The following is a 25,536-nucleotide window of genomic DNA, read 5'->3' on the forward strand; positions in this document are numbered from 1 at the left end:
ATGTTTGCAATTTGGTCTCTGGTTCCTCTGCCCCTTCGAAATCCAGCTTGCACTTCTGGGAGTTCTCGGTCCACATACTGCTTAAGCCTGCCTTGTAGAATTTTAAGCATAACCTTGCTAGCGTGTGAAATGAGTTCAATTGTGCGGTAGTTGGAGCATTCTTCGGCACTGCCCTTCTTTGGGATTGGGATGTAGACTGATCTTCTCCAATCCTCTGGCCACTGCTGAGTTTTCTAAATTTGCTGGCATATTGAGTATAGCACATTAACAGCATCATCTTTGAAAACTTTCAATAGTTCAGCTGGAATATCATCAATTCCACTGGCCTTGTTATTAGCAGTGCTTTCTAAGGCCCATTTGACTTCACTCTCTAGGATGTCTGGCTCAAGGTCAGCAACCACACTACCTGGGGTATACAAGGCATCCATTTCTTTCTGGTATAGCTCCTCTGTGTATTCTTGCCACCTCTTCTTGATGTCTTCTGCTTCTGTTAGGTCCTTTCCACTTTTGTCTTTCATTATGGTAATCTTTGTATGAAATGTTCCTTTCATATCTCCAATTTTCTTGAACAGATCTCTGGTTTTTCCCATTCTATTGTTTTCCTCTATTTCTCTGCATTGCTCGTTTAAGAAGGCCTTCTTGTCTCTCCTTGTTATTTTTTGGAAATCTGCATTCAATTTCCTGTATCTTTCACTATCTCCCTCGCATTTTGCTTGCCTTCTCTCCCCCTCTATTTGTAAGGCCTCGTTGGACAGCCACTTTGCTTTCTTGCGTTTCCTTTTCATTGGGATGGTTTTAGTTGCTGTCTCATGTATAATGTTACGAGCCTCCATCCATAGTTCTTCGGCACTCTGTCCACCAAATCTAAATCCTTAAACCTGTTCCTCACTCCCACTGTGTATTCATAAGGGATTTGACTTAGATTGTATCTTACCGGCCCAGTGGTTTTTCCTACTTTCTTCAGTTTAAGCTTGAATTTTGCTATAAGAAGCTGATGATCTGAGCCACAGTCCGCTCCAGGTCTTGTTTTTGCTGACTGTATAGAGCTTCTCCATCTTTGGCTGCAGAGAATATAATCAATCTGATTTCGATGCTGCCCATCTGGTGATGTCCATGTGTAGAGTCGTCTCTTGTGTTGTTGGAAAAGAGTGTTTGTGATGACCAGCTTGTTCTCTTGGCAGAACTCTATTAGCCTTTGCCCTGCTTCGTTTTGAACTCCAAGGCCAAACTTGCCAGTTGTTCCTTTTATCTCTTGACTCCCTACTTTAGCATTCCAATCCCCTAAAATGAGAAGAACATCCTTCTTTGGTGTCATTTCTATAAGGTGTTGTAAGTCTTCATAGAATTGGTCAATTTCAGTTTCTTCAGCACCAGTGGTTGGTGCATAAACTTGGATTACTGTGATGTTAAAAGGTCTGCCTTGGATTCGTATCGAGATCATTCTATCATTTTTGAGATTGCATCCCAGTACAGCTTTCGCCACTCTTTTGTTGATTATGAGGGCCACTCCATTTCTTTTACGGGATTCTTGCCCACAGTAGTAGATATGATGGTCATCCGAACAGAATTCGCCCATTCCTGTCCATTTTAGTTCACTGATGCCCAGGATGTCAATATTTATTCTTGCCATCTCATTTTTGACCACATCCAACTTACCAAGGTTCATGGTTCTTACATTCCAGGTTCCTATGCAATATTTTTCTTTACAGCATTGGACTTTCCTTTCGCTTCCAGGCATATCCGGAACTGAGCATCCTTTCGGCTTTGGCCCAGCCGCTTCATCAGCTCTGAATCTACTTGTACTTGTCCTCCGCTCTTCCTCAGTAGCATGTTGGACGCCTTCCGACCTGAGGGGCTCATCTTCCAGCGTCATAACTTTTATATGCCTGTTGTCTTTGTCCATGGAGTTTTCTTGGCAGGGATACTGGAGTGGCTTGCCGGTTCCTGCTCCAGGTGGATCACGTTTGGTCAAAACTCTCCACTATGACCTGTCCATCTTGGGTGGCCCTGCACGGCATAGCTCATAGCTTCTCTGAGTTATTCAAGCCCCCTTGCCACGACAAGGCAGTGATCCATGAAGGGACACACACCTATAAGGACCCAAATAACATCCTCTTCCTCCTCCTTCTTTATCAGTCTGCTGCTATTGGTAACATTTTGCCTCACCACACAATTGTTTCTCACAAGTGACTCAACAAAAAAACTATAGATTGCCTGACTATTAGATCACATAGAAGTAAAGCAAGAAACACATGTTTAATTCCAATTTCTTGAGTTATGCTGAACAAGAAAAAAAACCACAAGCCATTGTGGTGCAGTGGTGCTATTCCAGGTTAATACCTCTTTCCCAGACTGTCTCACTGACCATCATTCCTTCCAAGCGACCGAACTACATAACTTACACCACTTTTCAGGGCGCAATTTGAACATTTATTTAATAAACCTCTCAGCGTTACATTATATTTGTGCCCAAGAGGAAGTATAGGGAAAGCATGCCGCCTTGCCTTGCCCCCATGGAGATGAAAGGGTGCTGGCTGTTGGCTATGTTGCCCAGGCAGATATTTGGGCTCCTGGTTCTAGACTTCCTCTCTGGCCAGAGACAGAGGGAAAAGTGAGGCAGTGGCACAAACAAGACCACCACTTGCGTGACCATCCTTGCAACCACTTCAACTAGGCTTGCATGGTTCAGCTTTATTTTAAAGTGAACAGGTGATGCTTGCAGTTCTTTTTGCAGGAGTATCATCTAGCAGAAGCATTTGTTGGTGCTAAGATGAGGAGAGGGACGTGGGTGGGTGCTGTGGGTTAAACCACAGAGCCTAGGGCTTGCTGATCAGAAGGTTGGCGGTTCGAATCCCAGCGACGGGGTGAGCTCCCATTGCTTGGTCCCTGCTCCTGCCAACCTAGCAGTTCGAAAGCACGTCAAAGTGCAAGTAGATAAATAGGTACCGCTCTGGCAGGAAAGTAAATGGCGTTTCCGTGCGCTGCTCTGGTTCTCCAGAAGCGGCTTAGTCATGCTGGCCACATGACCCAGAAGCCGTACGCCAATCAAGCGAGATGAGCGCCGCAACCCCAGAGTTGGCCACAACTGGACCTAATGGTCAGGGGTCCCTTTACCTTTACCTTTAAGATGATGAGAGGCTAATTTCTCCCCACTGCAACTCCGCCATTCAGCCCACCCCACTTTCTATGCTACACTGGAAGGTCTTCCAATCCTCTAGAACAGACGGGAAGAAGGCATGTGGACCTTCACACACCTGACCTGAAAAACACTTCCTGGTTTGCCAAGCTACAATTTGTCATGACATCTGTACTGACAGACTGCGGTTTGGGTAATCCTTCCAAACCAAGACTGGAAACTAGGAAGAGTTCTATTAAAGAACGAATGCAAGGGGAAGGGATAGCGTGTGAGCACACAGCTCACTCCCAGTCTCCTCCAGACCATGAATTGAAAGTTCTGATAATATGATGCCTAAAAGGCAGCCATTATTGACAGTTTTGAAAATTAAAAGCACACATAATTTTGGAAGCAATCAAAGAATCGTTGGGATTAGGGGACCAATCTCAAAAGCAAGCAAACAACACATTTTCACAACTGTTCAAATTCCTACTATGGTTCACCAGTTAACAGAGGTGGCACATAAAAATATCTGCAGAGGCTTCTACCTGCATAATCTTTCACTGTCTCAGAGAGGTACAACCCAACAAAACTGCTCAACTGGAAACCAGATGGGGATGAAGTACAATTAATAGTTGTGAGTATATGCAGTTAAGAGTTTCACCACAGATTTCTAAACAGAGCAGATTATTTCTGGTACCCAGAATGCTAAATGCTGTATCCTTCAGTTACACTTTTGGTACTTACTTCCATCCTTAGTCTCAAAAACAAACAAAAGCTGCAGTCCTAGGCATGCTCACCTGGTAATAAGCCCCACTGAATTCAATGGGACTTAATTTTACGTAGGGATGCGGGTGGCGCTGTGGGTTAAACCACAGAGCCTAGGACTTGCCGATCAGACTTGCCGAGACGGGGTGAGCTCCCGTTGCTCGGTCCCTGCTCCTGCCAACCTAGCAGTTCGAAAGCACGTCAAAGTGCAAGTAGATAAATAGGTACCGCTCCGGTGGGAAGGTAAACGGCGTTTCCGTGTGCTGCTCTGGTTCGCCAGAAGCGGCTTAGTCATGCTGGCCACATGACCCGGAAGCTGTATGCCAGCTCCCTCGGCCAGTAAAGTGAGATGAGTGCCAAAACCCCAGAATTGGCCACGACTGGACCTAATGGTCAGGGGTCCCTTTACCTTTACCTAATTTTACGTAGACATGCATAATGATGGGCTGCCTTAAATGTGAAAGTTACTCTCTCCTTTAACAAGGAGACAAAAAGCAACCAGCCGCTTACTCTGGTCAGATGAAAGAGCAAAATTTGTGTAATTCAGGCAGCACAGCAATATTTGTAGAAATCAGGGAGAAGAGGGTTGCAGGTGAGCTCTGCTTCCACACTTTCACTTCTGCACTGATGCACATTTCTGGCTATGATCCAAAGCTAATTGTCACCTCTCACCCCATGTGTCAGATAGGCTGCCCATTTTTCTTTCCTTATGTTTTGTTTTTTAAAACAATACTAATCCAGTCAAAAGTTTGGAAGCCGCTTTAAGATTAGCCAGGGGTACCTTTACCTTTACCTTTACCTTTAATGCTTCTCAAAAAAAAAGTGAATAAAAGATTCCTTACGAGCCCAACTTGGGCAGAAATACATGGGTAAAAAATGTGGTGAATACAATTCCACTGTGGGTTTGTCGCTGAAATTATATATATCGGTACATATATATGAGTTGCCGCGTACACCTATGGATTCTGTGTGTCTGTGTTACAGATGTTTACTCAATATTATAAAATTACTGTACCTGATAACTACAGTTCCATTTTTCACATTAGAGGATATATCATGCACAATCATCATAAATCTGTTCAAATAATTATGCATTTTGAATGCATATAAGTTTTTGAGCATATAAACTTTAGATACCGGTTGAATCTACAACACTTCATGTAAAAAAAAGCTTTAGTGAAATACAGTATTGAAAAGCCTCCTTAAATTAACCTTCCCAGCAAGAATGTACACACACAAACACACGTAGCAATAGAAAAGCCATTCAGCCGTGAGCAACAGCTTACAAACAGGCATGACTGAAGTTACATTTTTAGACTGAAGAGAAGGAAGGAACTGGCTCTATATAAACTATATATAGAATTTGGCCACACAATAACGATTCCTAGTCTGTGGTCATTTTAGGAACCTAAGAAGGTCTTACTTACCAACTTTCCTTTATTGAAAAGAATACTGGCATTCATCGTTCATATTCAATTCAGAGAATGAAAGACATTTCCTCTTTATTCCTGAGGGAAAATACTCCTTGGAGAAAACACTTTTATGGAGGTAATTGAACTTTTAAAATAGATATTTCATTCACATACAGGAGTTAGCATGAATGAAAACTAATTGGAGGTATATATTTCTGGTTTTCCTTACAACTGAATAAAATTCAAGCGTTATATTAAAAAAAGAAGAAGAGAAAGGTAAAAATCAGGGAGTACCTCTAGATTACAGCCCTCAAGCCATTGACACTGGATAGAATCCACTAGGAAGCATATGGCTTTTAGAATCATGCTTTCACATCTGTGTTAATATAAACAAGTTATGTGACATGTCTAGTTCCTCCCCTCATTGCATTATTCATTCCCACTGTCACCTTCTTGTTTGTGCAATAATTCCCCCATACCTGTTGACCCCTTGCACTGCCTGGGCACCTGCATTTCCAAGCTTAGGAGATGGACTGGCCCATCCTTGATATTAAATGGTCAGCGCTAAAAATAAAGTGATTTTTGAGCACCTTTGTGGAAAAGCATGTATTTCCATCCATTTTCCATGATGTTAATTAAGCACAACCAAAATTATTCAATCCGTGCCGACGTTCAAATGAACTTGCTTGTGTTAAGTCATACACTACCCTTTGACAAGAGAGGGATTGATTTCCAAATAAATCCTTTTTTTCTCTATTTGCACCTGATCTGTAAACATTAAGAATAAACAAACCATTGTACCTACAGCAATGTGCAACAAGAAGAACAACAACAAGAAGAGGTTTGCAGAGTGGAAAGACTCCCACTAGATCTATAATTCCCTTTGATACTTGAAAACGTTTGACTTACGGGAAATAAATCACTCTGCCCTTGCTTGACTGAAAGGGCACTTAGGATCCAAGCCACTGTGTTTAAATAAATTACTATATTTATGCAGTGCAGACGTGAGTTATTACCATATTTTTCCATGTATAAGACTAGGTTTTTCCCCATAGAAATAATGTCCAAAATTTGGGGGCGTCTTATATATGGGGGCCATTTCCCCCATTTTCTTAAATCGGGGTCCCCAAAAATAAGGGGCGTTTTATACATGAGGGCGTCTTATGGACGGAAAAATACGGTAATGTATACAGGTACATATATATGCTGTTCATATTGTAATGCAAGTCATTCCTCTGAAATCAAGTTCTATGCTATATTAAGAACAGATCACTCCTGACCCAATGTTTCACGTTAATATACCTGGCCTGTTTTAACACACACTTTAAAGATGCTGCTGCTAATATAATTAAATATGTGCATTAATCTAAACTAATGCACATATTTAATTATATTAGCAGCAGCATCTCCCGCCTTGGTTATAAACAGCCTTCCAAAGACATCACACTGGTATTATTCACTATTTTCACATCGTCGCCTGTAGCGCACACAGTGTTCATTTAAGATATTTAAGTTCGTTCATGTGGGCATTATTGCTGGTACTTCCCAACTGAGTAGAATTAATTTTTAATTTGCACTTTTAAGCTAAATATGAAAGAGGAATCATGTACATACATGTACAACGGGCAAGTTGCAACTGGAAAATTATATAACAGGAAAACCTTATACTTCAAGGCAAGTTCCAAATCCAATAAAGGAGGTGAATCCTACATGGCGGCCAAAAACATGCAAGTCAAAACACAATCTAACATGAACAAAGCAGCCATACAGCCAAAATTTCAGCAGCGATAATATCCCACCTGTCATTATGTCAAATAGCTTGGCACGTTTCCACCACGAGACAAAAGTGACTTTTGTTTGTGTGTCAAATGCGCTCTGAGCAAAAACGAGGAAAGTATGGAGGACAGAACTTGTTCTCAAAGGCGAAAAGAACTGCCTATAAATAACAGTCACTCTTGCCACCTCTGTTTAATGCTTAAAAAAAAAAGTTGTTGCAAATACAGTATAGTTAACCACTCACATAATGAACAAACTTGTTAACGGATTACATTATAGGTAGAGAGTGTCCTATCATTTTGTAACATGGTATGCAGTTTATAGAATGGACCTAAAATAGTACATCTGGCAGAAAATGCCTCTTTTATTCCACCCGCCAATAAGCATTTTCTATACATTGCATTATAATTTATCAGCAACAAGAGAGAATCTAGGAAAATAACTTCCATAATGTATTTTGTTTTATATCTGAATATGCAGTGGCAATTTCTAAAAAAAGTGAGCATTAAAAATATTTTCTAAACGATTTTACTACAGTGAGTAGACACTACTGAGAACTCTCATAGTAGCTAAACCAAATTAATACAAACAGCAGGCCTATGTCATTGGTTGAGGTCTTCAAAATATCCCTAGACATGGACAATATTTAGTGCTTTATATTGGGAAAAAGTAGGCATCAAAGGCCAGTATGTATGTGGAAGTTTATTATAGGAAAAAGGACAAAAATATATTACATATATAAATATACTGCACCTACAGCAGTAAACTCAACACACTCATCTACATCCTAAACACCAACTTTAACAATAAACTCTAAATGTATCTGATTGAAACAATTCACTGTTTATCAAATCCATTCTACACACCTTTTTCCTTTTACTAATTCTAGTGCTATGGTGCCATCATGACTCTAAGCTTTGAAAAACAAACCAAAAATGTAAAATATCAATTCATCTGCCTGTGACAGATGAACAGTAATTTAGAAAAAGGAAAGACAGCTTATTTTAAACTAAGATTTGTCTGCATTTTACAAGTCAATATACAGTGATCTCCAAAAGTATCAGATAGATGAATCAGCAGCAACTGTAATATTAATTGCACAAAAGTCCCTGCTGAAATGTTGGTTGCAGCATTATTAAAGAATATTTATAGGACGAAGAAATTCGCAGATATAAAAAAGCAAATTCTTCATAATTCTCAGTAAGTTTTCCAAATATCTGTATTTTTTACAGCAATGATTCTGAAAACAGCCAAGCACAAATGCCAAAGTAAATTACTTCATTTCCTGTACAAAGTCAACTGACCCATTATAATCAGAGACAGCCGCCAAATGATCCTTACAACAGCTTTAAGCAAGCAAGAGCAGTAAGCAAATAAAGTGAACTCACTATGTTACACAAGAGGTGTCAGGAATTAATGACTCATTGCTTCCTGCACTATGGATATTAATTCACCCAATTCATAAACAAAATTGTGGCAAGTTAACCTCAGTAAGTGAAATTAAAACAGGGTGTGTGTCGTACCCCCCCCCCCGCCGGCCTGGAAATATTTTGATGCTGTAGAAAGATATGGGTACAAAATATAGATATTTAGGACTCTACAAATGCACACAAAGTCACAGAGCCTATGGGATAACAGCTACCTATACATAGGCTTTGCTTATGCTGTCAGTGGCCATTTGGTAGCAGGGCCAGTAGTGCAGCTCTGCTTATGGTGATTGAGTGATGATTCAGGAGATTCACACATGAAGAGGGCCAGTATGATATTGCCATCAATTAATACAGTGGTAACTTGGGTTACAGTTGCTTCAGGTTACAGACGCTTCAGGTTACAGACTCCGCTAACCCAGAAATAGTACCTTGGGTTAAGAACTTTGCTTCAGGATGAGAACAGAAATCGCATGGCAGCAGTGGGAGGCCCCATTAGCTAAAGTGGTACTTCAGGTTATGAACAGTTTCAGATTAAGAACAGACCTCCAGAACGAATTAAATTCTTAACCCAAGGTACCACTGTAATGTTGAATGTCCAGTATCTGAGAGTGTGCTCATATCAGAATATATGGGTTTTTTTTTACAACTTCCATTACAATGGAGCATATAAATGGAACAGACAAGCCATGGTGCCTCATCTAATCCCCAGTTCCCACCTGGATTGTTTCTGTACACAGAAAAATGCAGTCATAGCAAGCTGCTCCCCGGGGTTGCCACCACTGCTTTGCTGAAGAGCTGAGATTCAGGGAAATGGGACATGGAGGCCTTCTCCTCCTATCTCACCTTGCCTTGTAAGTAACCAAGGGTCTGTGACATCACCTCACCACTGCAACTGCATGGGGAACACACTAGGCAGGAGGCACAGAGCACAGGAGAAGCGGCCAGCTTCAGGCTGGAGGTTTGGCCCCTTTAAGAGACTCTAGTTCTCCAACAGGAGGTGGAGCATAACAGAGATGGTCTGGAGACAGAGGCTCAAAGGCCTACATTTACATCCAGCCATCAGATAAGTTGCTCACAAGGAGCTCTCCTTGGTGCTGCAGCCACCAGCTGATGGAATGGCACCACGGGTCACCTCTGTGGAACCAGAACAGGATAGCTTGGTGGCCCCTTCTCCCTTTTAAGCTTTTCAATCAGCCTGTGTCATGTCCCCACCTTACACTTGGCTCAGACCAAAGACAAGTTTATCTAGCTGCCAATCTATCTCCATTCCTAGCACTCCAACTACATGAGATAGGGACAGCTTGTTATTCAAATAGGCTATATGCTAATACACAGATGCTAAGCAGCACCAAGAAAAGTGAGCATATTAGGATTTGTGATGAACCATCATACGTATTTTGATTTAGCTGATTTTCATTTCCTGGAGAATATTAGCTTCTCAAATGGCATATCCAGTTTCTGTAGCATACAAATAGTATTTTAGTACAGTGGTACCTTGGTTCTTGAATTTAATCCGTTCTGGGAGTCCATTCAACTCAAAAACCAAGGCATGGCTTCTGATTGGCTGCAGGAGCTTCCTGCACTCAATCAGAAGCCACGTCAGACGTTCAGCTTCCAAAAAATGTTTGCAAACCAGAACACTTACTTCTGGGTTTGCGGCGTTCAGGAGCCAATTTGTCTGGGAGCCAAGCCGTTCAAGTACCAAGGTACCACTGTATATCAATGAATTACAGAAGAAAGACCCTCTCTGTATGTAGGAAACTTGTGAAAGGATTATGAAGGAAAGTAACGGAACAGCATGATGGTTTCCTGCACACCTCCACTTTTATCATTGCATTCACTGTTTTCATTTTGTAAGGAACAGTTGTTACCGGAGTTAATGCTGTTAATATTTCTATCTCAATTATGTTAAGATGAAAGACAGAACTATCAGATCAAATGTACTGTCAAGTCAGAAACAAATAGCACGTTAAACACATGTGAGATGAGAGATGTTGGAAAATTCCCATGTGTGTTTTTTTAAAAAAATCCCATGTGTTTTTTTAAAAAGACAATACACCCTGCACAAACTAGCAGAAGGTTTTGCTTGCTTGAATGCATGCATACTTATGCGGCAATCACTGGGCGATGCAACCCTCCACCTACATGTAAATATGAAAAACTGTGCTTAAGTCCTTCAAAAGAAGAAGTTGCAAATTAAGACCTGAACGAAAATGTCCTTAAGCTCAGGTGGAAACAAAGCAGCAAATAGAAATCTAGCTATTGGAGAGATTTATGTATGTTGTCTCAAGAGTTCAACTTCCATACGCGGTTTAGAAGAAAAAGCAAAGGATTAGGATTGTGCTGAATGTATGCCAGTCTCAATTTTTGGTAGAAATGTTCCTTCAGAGTTCCCTTAGAAAACATTACTTCTGAACATTATTATTTCTGTTCCAATTTAGCCATCTTTCCCCAGCACTGTTTTTCTACCTTGTTGTGTCTCTCATTTGCTGCAGGATCTGAGTCAATCAGGGATCATGTAGTAAACATGATTGTGGCATGGCCACGTTGCCTTGCAAAGGGCAAATTAAATCAATTGAGATCAAGAACAATGCTTACTTGTATGGATAGTCACATATAGATTACCCCAGCTAATTCAATCCTTTCCCAGCTAATCCAAAGCACTATCGACTGCTATGATCCTGTAGGTGATCATTGGGGAATATCCAACTAAATAGGTCTGCTAGTGCAATAATTTCTGCTAGTGCAACAGAAGTCATCATCCCTCCGCCTCTCCTCTGCCCTTGCCTCCTCCAACTGCTGCAGGGGTTTTTAGGAAGTTTCCTGCACAAGAAGGAAACTTCCACAAACTTCCTTTGTACAAAGAAGTTTCAGTGGATACTGACCACTGAAACTGGTAGGGTGTTTTCCCACAAACAAACATATTTGTCAGTTGTGCTGTTATTGCATAGCTTAGCTGAACCTGCAAATGCAACAAACTTGATCATTTTTCTTTACACAGAGTAGTGACAAAGTCCTTGTGGCAGATGAAAGCCTTTAGAGTGCAAGTCCCTGCTGCCCCCCCACATGCCTATAATTCAGCCATTAATCACCCCTCTGGGGCAAATTGATGCAATCCAGTGATCATATCTTGCCTTAAGTAAGCCAAGTGCCCATTTTACATTATCTGAAGAGCTTCAACCTCATCTCCTCTCAAGAGGAGCAAGGCCCCCTTAAGTAAGACTGATGAATATGGGCACCTTTGGGACTTTGCTTTACGCCCTCTGGCAGGGAGGGCTAATATGACGCAGACCTAGGAATATTCATCATGTATATCTTTTGTAATGAAATGGTGTTCATGCCTATCCCAGAACTTGTGAAAAGCCCTTTTCAGATTCAGGTTGAAATTCATTGGTAACTAACTGGGTGCACATCCACAATTTGTTCAGCCTTTGGCAACTACACCAGGAAGCTGCTTCACATCACTAGTTTACAAACATTCTATCCCCTGTAAGAGATGGTACCGCTTCTTCTCTTCACTTTAGCTAGCTCCCTTCCTTGCCTTCACTTTTTCTTGTCCTACTGCTTCTGAGCCATATTTCTTATTTTCTTTGGCGTTAGCCAGGACTCTTCTGTACAGAGGTTCCGAACAGTGCCTATTCAAAGGGAGAAATATTTCTATTGCTGAATTAAATTAGGAGGGTTTCAGCGTAGCCTAAGTTTAAGACTTTAAAAGGGGGGAAACTTATGAGTAGAGGAACTTAATCATTTAAAAGTTGGGGTAAATGAGAAGTTTCCAAGGTTTTCGAAGACTGTGAAGGATTGTCTCCTTCAATGAGGGGAGAATCAAACATGGATTCTACCCCATTAGAGGTCATCCTCTAGGTTATACAGTATAGTAGAAATACAGGCTTTTGCCTTTCTGTTTTCCTCTTACCATAGAATAGCTAAATATTTGCTTGTTTGTTTCTACTCCCCCCACCCCAATCTAGCTCTCTACTCAGGCCTCACAATGCAAGGAGAGCTCATACTTTGCATGTGAATTTTCCCCTTCTTGGTTCTCTCCTCACCATGATCAGGACCCATGGCTAAATTGGCACCTTAAGACTCCACCTCACCTCTCTGTACTATATAGGTGATTTATTGCCTTCAGATTATCTCTGTAATAGTAACTCAACAGTTACTATGTTCAGCCAGCATTGGGGTGTGGGGTATAGCCTGTGTAGTGTGTTACTAACCCATTTTTACTCTGTATTTCTGTAATGGCTTGAGAAGCCACAAAAGTCATTATTTATACTGTTAATTTATACATTTTATTTTAAAATAAATAAAATATTGCAATTAAAACCCCACTGCTGCTAGTGACAGCTCCCCAGAGAAAGAACACATTGATCAGCTGACACTGATCAGCGCTAAACTCCGCCGAAGCAAGCAAAGTCTCTGTGGCACGCAGTCGTCTCCAGTACAAATCACAAGAGTAGTATTCCTAATTTGCCAGAATTAGCTTTTCCATGCCTTACACATGTGAGACACATGTTCATGCGCATGTGTGCACCAGAGCACAAGTACCGGTAAATTTGGTAACATTAAAAAGAGAGCAAAAAGGTAGGCAAAGGCTTTAGCTCAGGCACCCCCAAACTCAGCCCTCCAGATGTTTTGGGACTACAATTCCCATCATCCCTGACCACTGGTCCTGTTAGTTAGGGATGATGGGAGTTGTAGTCCCAAAACACCTGGAGGGCCGAGTTTGGGGATGTCTGCTTTAGCTGAAGCATTGGTTCTGCCCAAGAAAAAATAAGCATTTATAAATCACAGGTGTACATGCTGGAAAATACTTGAATGTTCTAAGCTCTCGGTGCAGATTTAACATTTTTCAATCTTGTAACCCCAGTTAGGAGAGTAAAAACATCCCTAATACTTATATACTGTCTCCCACCTAAGCTCACATGCTCCCCCTCACTAAAATTCCTCCCCCTTTCAGCATCAACTATGGTAAGGTTTAGATTTTATCCAAGTCATATTTCACTTCAAACAGTTTCTGCCAAGAATTAGAAGGTTTTAAACACTGATTTAAAGGTAAGTATGGGTAGCATTCAACCTGGAGCAGAGCCAACACTAACCTTATGAACCAATGAAAAGGGAATGGAGAAGGAATTTTGACAAGGAACAAATGAGAGCTCTTAAATTACATTTAATGGGTGGGGCCATGTGTGGGGAGGAGCTATGGCTTTTCCCCTCCTCCATTTGTTATTTCCCTCCTAGATCAACTCAAAATGGCGGCAGGAAAACAAAGGGTGCATCTGAAGCTGCCTTATTTCTACGGTTTCATGAATAGAAAACATTTTAACTTGCCAGTTTTACTATCAGTAGGAAATCTGGTCCAGCATATCCAGAAGCAAAGAAAAGGTTGCTATAGATCATTCACTTTTGATATCTGCATATTTTCTGTTTTCGCTTTTTATTATTTTTGTAACTACTTGTATCTACTAGTTCCCCTGGGATGTTTGGCCTATTTTTCAAAAACAGCTTGATGATTAAACATTGAAACAGATGGCTCTAGTCAAACTCTTCTAAATATGTTCAAACGTGCAACATTTTAACATATACTCCCCACTCTTATCGCTGATCTAATGCAGGGGAGGGGAAGCTTAAATCAGAACGTGATAAGAGTGAAGGATTTAAACAATCTGTGCTGAGAAAATAACCCAAAATATACATCTCTCTTACAAAACGTAAATTAAGTTCTAAATTAACATATAAAATATGTAGTTATAAAGCTGATATAATACTTGTAGAGTTCAATGAATGCTGATGAATTTGCACTATTTGATGCAAGAGTGACCTATGAATAAAATAAAAACACAGCTGTATGACTGAAAAGGTTTAAGTATAACGTTTATAAATTTGTGTTACACAGTTTAATTTTTTTATGTTGTGCACTGTGGTTTGCTGTTGTTTTATTGATTGGAGTTTAGAAATTACTTATTGTAATTGTTGAGTGGATTTCTGTTTAATTTTGAAATGCTGATATTTAATATTATTTTATATTATGTTACTGAATGTTGAATGTTATTTTATTTGCATATTGTATATTGTATTATGCATATTGTCTTATTTATATGATGTTAGCCGCTCTGAGCCTGGCTTTGGCTGGGGAGAGCAGGATACAAATAAAATTTATTATTATTATTATTTTAAAAAATGCTATTTAGACATTGAAATATAATGTCTATCCATGCCAATACCACAATCATTCTTAAATCACTGTCAAACTTTAAAACACTTCATTATGTTCACAGTCTGATCTTTTTTAAAAAACAAAACAAAAACTTTTAATAGTTTTTTTTACTATCCCATCTGAACGACATTTCAAAGGCCAAAAGACATTATAAACCCATTGCACCATAACAAACTTGCTGTTCAGCAAATAAATATCAATTGCTACAGGAATAATAAATAAATACTTTAGAAGCATTTGTTCCCTATCTTAGACAGATGACGTATTATTAAATATGCACCAAAGCTCTATTCTTTGGATTTAAGTTTGTTTTTAATCTAAGGATCACATTCTTAAATTGAATTCTTTTCTAGAGCTATAGTCAGTCTGAAGTCCCCCCAAACTCCTGCTGTCAGAATACTACATGTAGCATTTTATCTTCTGCATATGTCAACATTTTTCTTTGTGTGTGGATTCAGATGTGCAATATATATAAAATATTTGCATTTACTTCGAGAGACAACATCAATTTAAACAAGTGCAGAATGACTGCAAAAGAAGCCATAAGGTAAATGGACCAGCATAGTAGAGGCTTGTCTATTTAAAACACAAATCAAAGATCTAGGATTTGAAGTTTCAGCTGGAAAACGTGTCTGTGGGAATAGCTGTCTAGGGGAATAGATAAGCACTTTTAACTTTACTTACTTCAAATACTTCTCCTGTAGTTATAACGCTATACGAGAAGGGTCAAATTGTTTGTACTGATCCTAGTGCATGTTGTAAACACAACATCTCTTTTGTCCTGTCAAATGCCCCCAATGAGGATATCTGAATGACAGAAGCCAGCCAAAAAACGTCACCTCAAATTTGCTGACAGCATCAAGAAAACCCAGAACATTCCCAATGTCAGGTGTAGAAGAGTTTGTGCTCACCTTTAATAACCTGACAATGTGACAAAGCTGCATGAGCAACTCTCTGGACTGCGGCCACAAGTTTGTTCCCTACCAAATTCTCCCACCATCTTTATAAACATGGCAGAGAACGCGAAGGTCAACACTGCTTGCATCACCAGTACGGACACCTTCATGGCTTTCATATCTGCCTAAGTTCATTTTTCACTCTGCTACTATAATTACCTGGGAGAAATGTGAATGCCTGTCTTCTCATAATGGAACTCTCATATCATGTTATTGTTTTATTTCTTTTGCACTGGAGAAAGACTACGTCTAGAAAATAACGCTAAAACCTAAACCGCTGGGAACATGGGGGGGTTAAAAAAAGGGGGGAGACTAATGGATAATGAGTATTTGAAAACCCAAACTAAAATAAAAGTGGCATTTCAAATGCAGCTAAGCTTCTCTGCACACAATGTAAAAACAAAAAGAGCTAACTGCATGGAGGGGAATGATATAGTTATAATACACCTTCAAATAGCACAGCTTAAATACGAACAACAATAATAATTTTATTATTTATACCCCGCCCATCTGGCTGGGTTTCCCCAGCCACTCTGGGCGGCTCCTGCAAGAGGACTAAAAACAGAATAGAACTTCAAACATTAAAAACTTCCCTAAATGAAAATTTTAAATAGCATACTGATCATACAGTTATGATTATATGAAGTTACATTGAATTTAATATATGAAGCATGCATGTACTTCAAGTTAATTAATTCATATAGCTGTACAATTATAAAGTTTTGGTTGGGTCACGCCCAAGTAACATTTTTCATTTATATAAATTCACATTCTATGCACAGGCAAGAGAAAATAAATCCCACACCACTGATTCAGTCGCAGCTGTACAATTAACTTTGCTCAAAATGTTCATATTTCTAGAATACAGTAATAATTTCAGATTTGAATTAAGAAATAACAAAAAGTACATTTGAGTTCTTTATCGTTGTAATCATGCACTGAGTTGAAACACAGATTATTATGCTATGGCCTAAATTGTTACTGAAACACTTTGTCCTATTAAGGGTGTTCTTGCAGAATCTAAAGATACCAGGCAAATTTATAAACATTTTGTATAAAATGTATTCTTATATATCTTAAAAGATTAGTATTTTATTTAGTAAAACCTCTTGTAAGGTACTTTGCTACTTCCAACTTATCCTGAAAGGAACACAAATATGTATTTCATTTTAGTTGTTAAACAGGAGCCATAGTATGGATGGGGGGAAAACTTTAAAACTCTTGTCAGGAAAAAAAATCCTTATTCCTTAGCAGTGTTCTTAAATAACGTCAGTACAATTTAAGGACTGACATTTCCTTTCTCTGACTAGCTTATCTTTAAAGAGGCATGCAGGCTTATTCCCACAGCACCCCAAGGCAGTAGTTAATTCACTTGAAACTTGTGAACACTTTCTATTTCTCTGTCTATTTATTTTGATGTGCATATTATCTTAGCTGACTTCAATCACATTTCATGAGTTGATGTCATACCTTAAAAGATTAGGTTTTTCCCACCTGGAACTATTCACGAAAGTATAGCAATGCATAACCTTCTCAGTCTTCTATTCTTGTGCATTATCAATAGTAGCATTCTTTCTTTTTTAATGTACAACTACAACTTCTACAAGGCTGCAGTTGATAGAAGTCTACTATCTGTCATGCCTCTTTCATTATGGTTAGAGGAACTGAATCGCCTATTGTCTACAACACTCTGCTGCCATCTATTTGACAAAAAGAAAACAACTGTTTCGATGCACTTCTAAAAAGGTAGCTTTCTGTTGAATCACTAGCCAAAGCAATACAAAAACATGCAGTGTGTCTTTCACAGTCAACCTGTGTATAAACACATGTAACAGCATATTTCTGACACAGAGGAATATTTTTGTTACATCACCATCATGTTATTTCTCGGTGGCACTGCGCCATTATATCTGGAGGCAAGCAGAGTCCTAAATGTTTATGTAGTGGCACAGCAAATCTTAAGAACTAAGAAACTTTAGAGCTACTTCTTGCTTATTCAATGTAAAAATATACAGTGGTAACTCAGGTTAAGTACTTAATTCGTTCCAGAGGTCCGTTCTTAACCTGAAACTGTTTTTAACCTGAAGCACCACTTTAGCAAATGGGGCCTCCCGCTGCCGCCGCGCCGCCGGAGCACGATTTCTGTTCTTATCCTGAAGCAAAGTTCTTAACCTGAAGCACTATTTCTGGGTTAGTGGAGTGTGTAACCTGAAGTGTATGTAACCTGAAGCATATGTAACCCGAGGTACCACTGTACTGTCACTATTAACACATAAATACATACTAACATATGTAATTCCAAATATAATGGCACAATGTACAATTTTAGAAAAGCAAAAACATAGCAGGACACCTTAAAGTCACCTTAAATGTCAGCAAAAGTATGTTAGAGCAGAGGAGAATTCAACTGTCAAGTTAAGAAATTATTTGCAGAATTTAGGGAGCAAGATTATCATAGTTCCTCAAAACCTGACCCTTAGAGGCCCTCACTGTGGTTCTGATTTCATCTCCACAAATGATTCAGAGTGACCTAGAGAAAGTCTCCGTTCTTAGCTTTAATTTCCCGTCTTAAAATTAGAACATTAGTAGTGGCTGACCTCAAAGGACTGGGATGGCAGGCTCAACCCAATCCTTTTTTTATTAGAAATCCATTTGGTTAAATGAGAGAGATTTAAGTAAGTGCTAATAAGCCAATCACTTAAACACGGTAATGCTGGCTGTATCTTTTACCTGTACAAAACTGTGTGTGAGAGAGATTCAAACACCCATTTAAAATGAAACTGGTTTCCATGTAAAGAAATATAACCTTCCTGCTATTGCTACCTAGCACATTACTACCCATGTGCATGTATTTATTTAAAAGGAAAATTAAAGAATTAACTGCTTCAATATAAGATGCTTATATTGCCCTACTAAAGTAATATATGATTTATAGGTTTTGTTCAGGCTAGACAATACCTACAGTTATAACTAGTGCTCAGATTTTACACAATGCAAATGGCTACACTTTTGTGTGGTCCACTAATTTTTAAGAGAAATTCCAAACATTATTAGCTGCTATCAAGGTTACAGCTCCTCTTAGATCTAATAAAACAATCTGTTTGGACAGGTATCACCGGACTTTCATACACGGCTCATTCCCACAAAAAAATATTTACACAGTAAAAAAGAGCAGCATGTAACAAAAACCACAGAAAACAGATTTTTTTAAAAAAACAGCACGTTTCTGCTGTTAACAGGCAGCACTGAGTTTCATTGTGACCTCTGTGCCTCCTGAGTTCTATCCAGAAAATATGTTCAATGTGGTGATGGTGATCCAGAAATGCGCGTGGGCACATGCTTAACATCTGCTACAAGAACAGTGATCAGCTTAAATTTTGCTGGATTTGTCCTACATTCAGCAACTCAGAGGTTATTCCAGTAAAAATGAAATTGGGACAATTCATGGGCCAGGTTAAACTAAACAGTTGTGCTCATGGAAACCAGCACAAGCTGTGCTAGGGCAATTGGTGAGGAGAAAATCCAAAATAGGGTGTGGGGTGGGGCAGGAAGAGAGGAGAGATTGTTTTGCCTGGCAAGAGGAAACGCTCGCACTAGCGAAAGGAATTTAACAGTGCAATGTTGGATTCCGCACTGTATCTACTCAGAGGTAAGCCTCACTGACTTCAATCTCAATCAGACTTACTCCCAGATAAGTATGTATATGTTCTGAATTATGGTGCTGGAGGAGACTCTTGAGAGTCCCATGGACTGCAAGAAGATCAAACCTCTCCATTCTTAAGGAAATCAGCCCTGAGTGCTCACTGGAAGGACAGATCGTGAAGCTGAGGCTCCAATACTTTGGCCACCTCATGAGAAGAGAAGACTCCCTGGAAAAGACCGTGATGTTGGGAAAGATGGAGGGCACAAGGAGAAGGGGACGACAGAGGATGAGGTGGTTGGACAGTGTTCTCGAAGCTACAAACATGAGTTTGACCACTGCGGTGCTGGTGGAAGACAGGAGTGCCTGGCGTGCTCTGGTCCATGGGGTCACAAAGAGTCGAACACGACTAAGTGACTAAACAACAACAACAACAAGTATGTATATGACTGCATCCTTAAAAATCACCTCACAGTTAATCACATACCAGGAGTGTGCACTGGGTTTAGACAAATTTCAAGCTGAACCAAGCCCATTTGGAAAGAGCTGTGGATCTCTCCAAATGCTTCCAAACTGAAGTCAATTGAAGAGGCATAGTGTGTCTGTAAAAACTGCAGTATTTGTCACCCCAGCTTCTGCACCTGTCCTGAAATCTAGCAGTTTCTTACCAATGATATTATTATTTACATTTGTTAGTCACTTTACTCATGGAAATAAGCTCAAAGCAACTTACAGGCACAACAGAAACACTAAAAACCATTTCAAGAAACACAGTCTATAAAAACCTAAAGATACGACATATGCCATTTTCTATTATGTATTACATTTTCATACAAATTGCTCATGGCACAGTAGGAGGACAAGTGAATCTGTTAATCATTCACATACCGCCAAGGCTGGCCTTGCAGTCAAAATCCCCCTACACCTCCCTTCTGAAATTTGGTAGTATTTATCCACTCTGAAGCGTCTACGATGCCTGCACCCCGCAAAATTCAGCTGGTGCTTTGCTAGCCATTAGCTGCTCCTACTGCCTATGGCAACACAGCAGTAACACAGGAATCCAAAGATGAGCTTAAGGAAAACAAGCATCCTGTAAACTTAGGATGGCTTCCTATTCCGTTCCCACCTACAGTTATGTATTAGCTACATAGTCCTATGCCTTACAAGTTAGATACTCTTCACAACAATCTACAACTTCTGGAACAAAGAAATCTCTCAAGGGTGCAGCCATTGCTACACAGAGGGAGGAAATGTATACATTCAATTGGTGGATGAAACTAGCACAATTCCTACTGAACTTACCCCACCTCATACATCCCAAATCCACCACTACCCCACTTCAGGAAACAAAGGTCGCCATACACTTCAGTTTAAAAGCATCCACAACTATCTAAACCAGGGATAGGCAAACTCAGCCCTCCAGATGTTTTGGGACTACAATTCCCATCATCCCTGACCACTGGTCCTGCTAGCATGGGAGTTGTAGTCCCAAAACATCTGGAGGGCCGAGTTTGCCTATGCCTGCTAAACACTGCTGGTGGCATGAAGGAATGCTAGACCATCATTCCAACAGCTGATGATATGGAAGAGAAGGCTGAGGAGAATGTGCAGTCCAGGTTTTCCCATGACGAAGTCCATGCAGGATGCATTTAGCAACTCGTCTTCTCCTTAGAACAAAATTGCTATGGGGATGCTGTGCCATAGCTGAAAAACTTCCATACTTGCTACCATACCTACAGGCAATCTGGCCATGCAGAGATGGAGTTTGCCAATAATGGAGGCAGCCTGGCTATCTATACTGCACTTGGATGAGCGGGGCATGCTCATTTCTGTAGTACTTTTTGGATATCTCAGGACACATTCAAACAAGTGGTTGAGGAGGATCAGTAGGATTATGTAATGAAGCGTGGGCAACTATTTCCTTCTAAATAATTGGTCATTCTTCAGTGTTCCTCAAGACTGGTATTTTGCATTTCAATATTTCTATTAACATTGGATGTAAGAAAAAGTTTATATGTAAAATACTGGCACATGTTTATTGTCATTAAATGATCTAGTAAGAACTGTGCATTAGTAAAGAAACTATTTTTTATGGTTTCTGATATTTTATTCTGTAAGCTGCTTTAGAAATGTATAGATGTTTAAGATAAAATATAAAATACTATTAAAATAAAATATAAATACTATTTCTTTTCATTTTTTTTAAGATAATGCTTGGCCTGTAACAGGTGTGGCTATAGAATACAGATATTTCTGTGCAGTATAAAAAAAACAGGCCATGCCCTTACACTATTAAGTACATACAGCTAAACAAGTTTGTTTTATAGACAATTGCAGAAGATACTTAATATTATTGCTGGCCATATAAAGAGGAGTGGGGGTTTATGCTGTTTAACTGAAATCCAAATATGTACATGAAGCATATTAGATAATTAGTATTTGGTTACAACACTCCGTAAATAGTGTCCATTTTTATCATAACTAAATAACTATTACAAATAAAAGGACTCATGACACTTTCATAGCAAGATTAAATGCAAGATAAGGGACATTAGCATTGCCCCATGAAAAAATAGTGTCACTATGATAGCTGCCTGCCTGGGCAATGAGCTAGCAGTAAAAGAGTATAGCTGGCAATAGTTTTCCATCTCCTAACTAATTACTTGCAGAGGTATAATAAAATAAGAACTGTAAACTGAAGCATCTTCCTTCTCTGATTATATATTCTGGCTCTCTCTGGTCTCAGCCAAACCATGGCTAGGTGTGAACAAACAAGCATGCTGGCACACCGTTAGAAAAGGGTTGTTTCATGCCGGCCACCAGTTTTGGTTGTTGCCATGCTATCGAGTTAGAATTACCTCTGAGCACGGGCATGTGGTTAGTTTCCCCACAGACGGCAACAAACCATGAGTGGTTAGCCAAAACAAACCTTAGTTATGAGATACCTACACAAAGCTAAAATGGGCAATAACTTGACCCATATAGCTTGTTGCCAAAATTAACTAGATTTTGTAATTGTTCTATAAATAATAAAATAATAAAATGAGTCCACGCTGGTGAGGGGGCAGGGAGTGCTGAACTGAACCTAACTACATAATGGTAAAAACTCAAGAGATTTGCAAAATTCTTGGTTTGCTTATTTATAGCCTTCTCAGTTAATGAAAAGGCCAAAAAACAACAACCCCGAACCTCAAGGAAAGTCGATGTGCTGCTATGCACACGTGTTGGAGGATGAACAGCAGCAGATGATGACTGTGTGCAGGCACAACAGAAAAGAACACAACTGGTGAACTTTGCTGACGTTCTACGTAGCCTTGATACACTTGGAGAGAGGACAAAGAAGAAATGCAAGCAAGATGAGCATTGCAATCAGCAACTCACCATGTGAGCCAGGCTGTCTTGTGATAATGTAAAAATGCATTTAAGAAAAAGACATGATTTTAAAATGTGCAGTGCATGCATCTCCACACATGAACATGGACACATTCCCACATATTGGGAGCAGAGGAGAGAAACGTGAGGACGTGTGCAGAAAATAAGTGGTGGCAGTGAAGCTGGAGCAAGAACAGAATATTGGGAAAGTGATGATTTATTTAACAGGTGTATAGTTTTGAAAACCGCTGGAAGGCTCAGTGAGAAAAAGGATGAATACAGAAAGAAGTAGAGACAAATTTCAAAGTACACAAGTTTCTAACTTTTCACAAAGTCTCTGCTTGTTTGCCACGATTAGAAAAATCCTAGCTGATGCATGCTACTTACTTTGACATGGCTCTGAGCTCCAAGATTGTAAATTTCAGTGGGTTTCACTTGATTAATTATCTTCACTAGGCAAGTACTATCTGTGAGATCACCATAATGTAACTTCATGTCTTCAGAAGACAAAAGAACATAGTTAGGATAATAGAGATTTGATGCACACATTAATACAGTATGGTGTTTAATGTGCAGCGTCCCAATAATCTTAATTCATTATTTAAAAATATTTTTATTATAACCAGATTCCACTGGTGTTTTAAAAAAGAGAGGCACAATTTAGCAAGTATTTTAAGTTGTAGTCATGAAAGCAATAGATCTCTTATTTCCAATAAGATCTTGCACAATGATCTTCACAGCTGATTGAACTCTAGTTCAAACATTATTTTCTTGGTCACACAAGTTATATTGGTCTGTCTTCAGGTAACTCCTCACATAAACAAAATTGAACATGAATGTTGCCATTTAATCCATCGCTTGTACAGTATGTAGTAAACTTACAAGCTATAATAAATGTACTTTAAAAGCCATATTAGATAAAAGTATTAGATGCTCTACTGGCCAGCTATCTGATAAAAAAAAGAATAAACTACTCAAAAGAACTACAGGTTTCTTACAAACTCAAAAGAACTATAGGTTTCCTACAAATGCCATGTCAGATGTTCAAAAAATATTAAGATTAAAAAACATGAAAATCACTACTTCTGAAATCACTACTTTTGCTTGTTATAAACCAACTGACTCACATAACAATTTGTATATGTGACCATGCATTTGGGTAACTCAGATAAAGAATAAATACTGTACAATGTTTTAAATCAGCCTTTGAAAGTTAAAGGCTGAATTAAAACATACTTATTTCTTAACTGTATGGCTAGTTTCAGCAACTACACTTGTCAGCAGCCTGTTTTCTTGAGGTGACTGAGACGTTTCTACTGGCCAGTGTCTGGAATCACGTGAAGACAGACAGCGTCATTTGCATGACCAAGAAGAACATTTTAACTTGTTCTTCGCCAAACATGAAATTTACTATGCAATATAATGTTAAGACACTTCAGTTAAGTAACCTTGCTGTCCTTGAAAGTCCTTTTATGCAGCAGGGTCAAAATGTGACCCAAACAAATTATTATTTTTTTAAAAATTCTAAGCCTCACCAGAAAATTTTTACACATCAGTCACCATGGCTAACTTTCCACACTGATACAATTGTGTACAACTTTCCAGCCAGACAACATTGCTGATACAAACAAAAATACAACCATTTCTCCCTCCTACACTCTATCCCAACAGTAAGTAAAGTCTTACTTCCTTCTGTGTGAGCCTGTGGGTTCTTGTAAAGATGTTCAATCCGTCCTGTATTAAAAGAGCTAGACCTACGAACAATTCCATGCACCTGTAATAAAATACTTAGTGAATATTTTTATAGGTAATATAGAAAGTAAGTTCTCCCCCCCACTGGTCATAACAACTATAATGTCCTTAAAAAGAACAAAGGAATTGTTATACTAGGATGACAACTAGAAAGATCACAGCTGGGGAAAGTGAGAGGACATAATTTTTCAGTTATTTTGTCAAACCAAGCCCAAATACCACAGCATTAAATTCAGATGGGATTAGTGTAGAATTTTGCATTATTTCTTCTTGTTAACACAGCCTCATAATCAAAATATCAGACGGCATACTATAGCAACAGGTATAAAATATAGTGCATTTATGCTTCATATTTTAAAACCAGCCACACACACAAACACATACACACAACCCTCACAACATTCCTGCTACAACAAACCGTGGAACAGGAACATGCAGTGAGCTCAAGCACACCCTTCCCCTCTTCTGCCCAGCTTACCAATTTCTGGTGAATCTAACCAGAAAGATATGGGGCAAAACAGAATTGAAGACAGGGGTATTTTAGACAGCATTGTGAATAAAAATATAAATTAGTCAAAATTACAGTTGGATAGAATAATAAGCCTGTTAGAGAAAATAATGCTAAAATTTGAGGATTAGAATTTTAAGGACCAGCTAATGAGAGTGGAGATGAAATAGAAAATATGTATTTAAACTGCAGCCCCCAGCACTTATATGCAGTTTTTATTTTTGTGCTAGTGTGCTAGGTATAGTACAAAGACGTTAGAGTGGGGAACATGAAAACGAATAGGGGAAAGTGGAGTATCGGAAAGTAACAGCAGTAGAGAAAAACCAGGGACACTTCAAGAAAGGCTCTACTAAAGAAGTTGTGAAGGATGAGAGGAACACAATCTGACAAATAGTCCAGGTGGACCTTTCAGGAACAGAGTACAGAATGGTTCTGCCTGCATTAATGAGTCACGTGTGCTTTTAAAAAATGGTATGTCTGGTCTTGCGAGCTGTAAATGTTTCCCACAGAAGTGCTATGCAACATCACAGTTCCACACTGTTCATCAGAAGAAGGCAGCTCTGCAAAAGTTCTAACATTACAGGACTGTG

The 25,536-nt window shown here is 39.3% G+C and overlaps 1 protein-coding gene across 2 annotated transcripts in view; it reads right to left on the reverse strand.

Annotated features, from left to right (window-relative positions):
* The window catches only part of GMDS (GDP-mannose 4,6-dehydratase), a 298,993-nt gene that overhangs the window by 241,638 nt on the left and 31,819 nt on the right, over nt 1-25,536 (reverse strand). For both annotated transcript variants that reach the window (XM_081873145.1, XM_081873146.1), the window contains exons 3-4: nt 24,373-24,460; nt 23,074-23,183 (exon numbers count right to left, since the gene is read on the reverse strand). In XM_081873145.1, coding sequence (XP_081729271.1) covers nt 23,074-23,183; nt 24,373-24,460 — 198 coding nt within the window. The remainder of the gene's footprint in view (nt 1-23,073; nt 23,184-24,372; nt 24,461-25,536) is intronic.

The sequence above is a fragment of the Podarcis erhardii genome, assembly GCF_964252035.2.
Source record: "Podarcis erhardii genome assembly, chromosome: 8".
NCBI classification, from domain to species: Eukaryota; Metazoa; Chordata; class Lepidosauria; order Squamata; family Lacertidae; genus Podarcis; species Podarcis erhardii.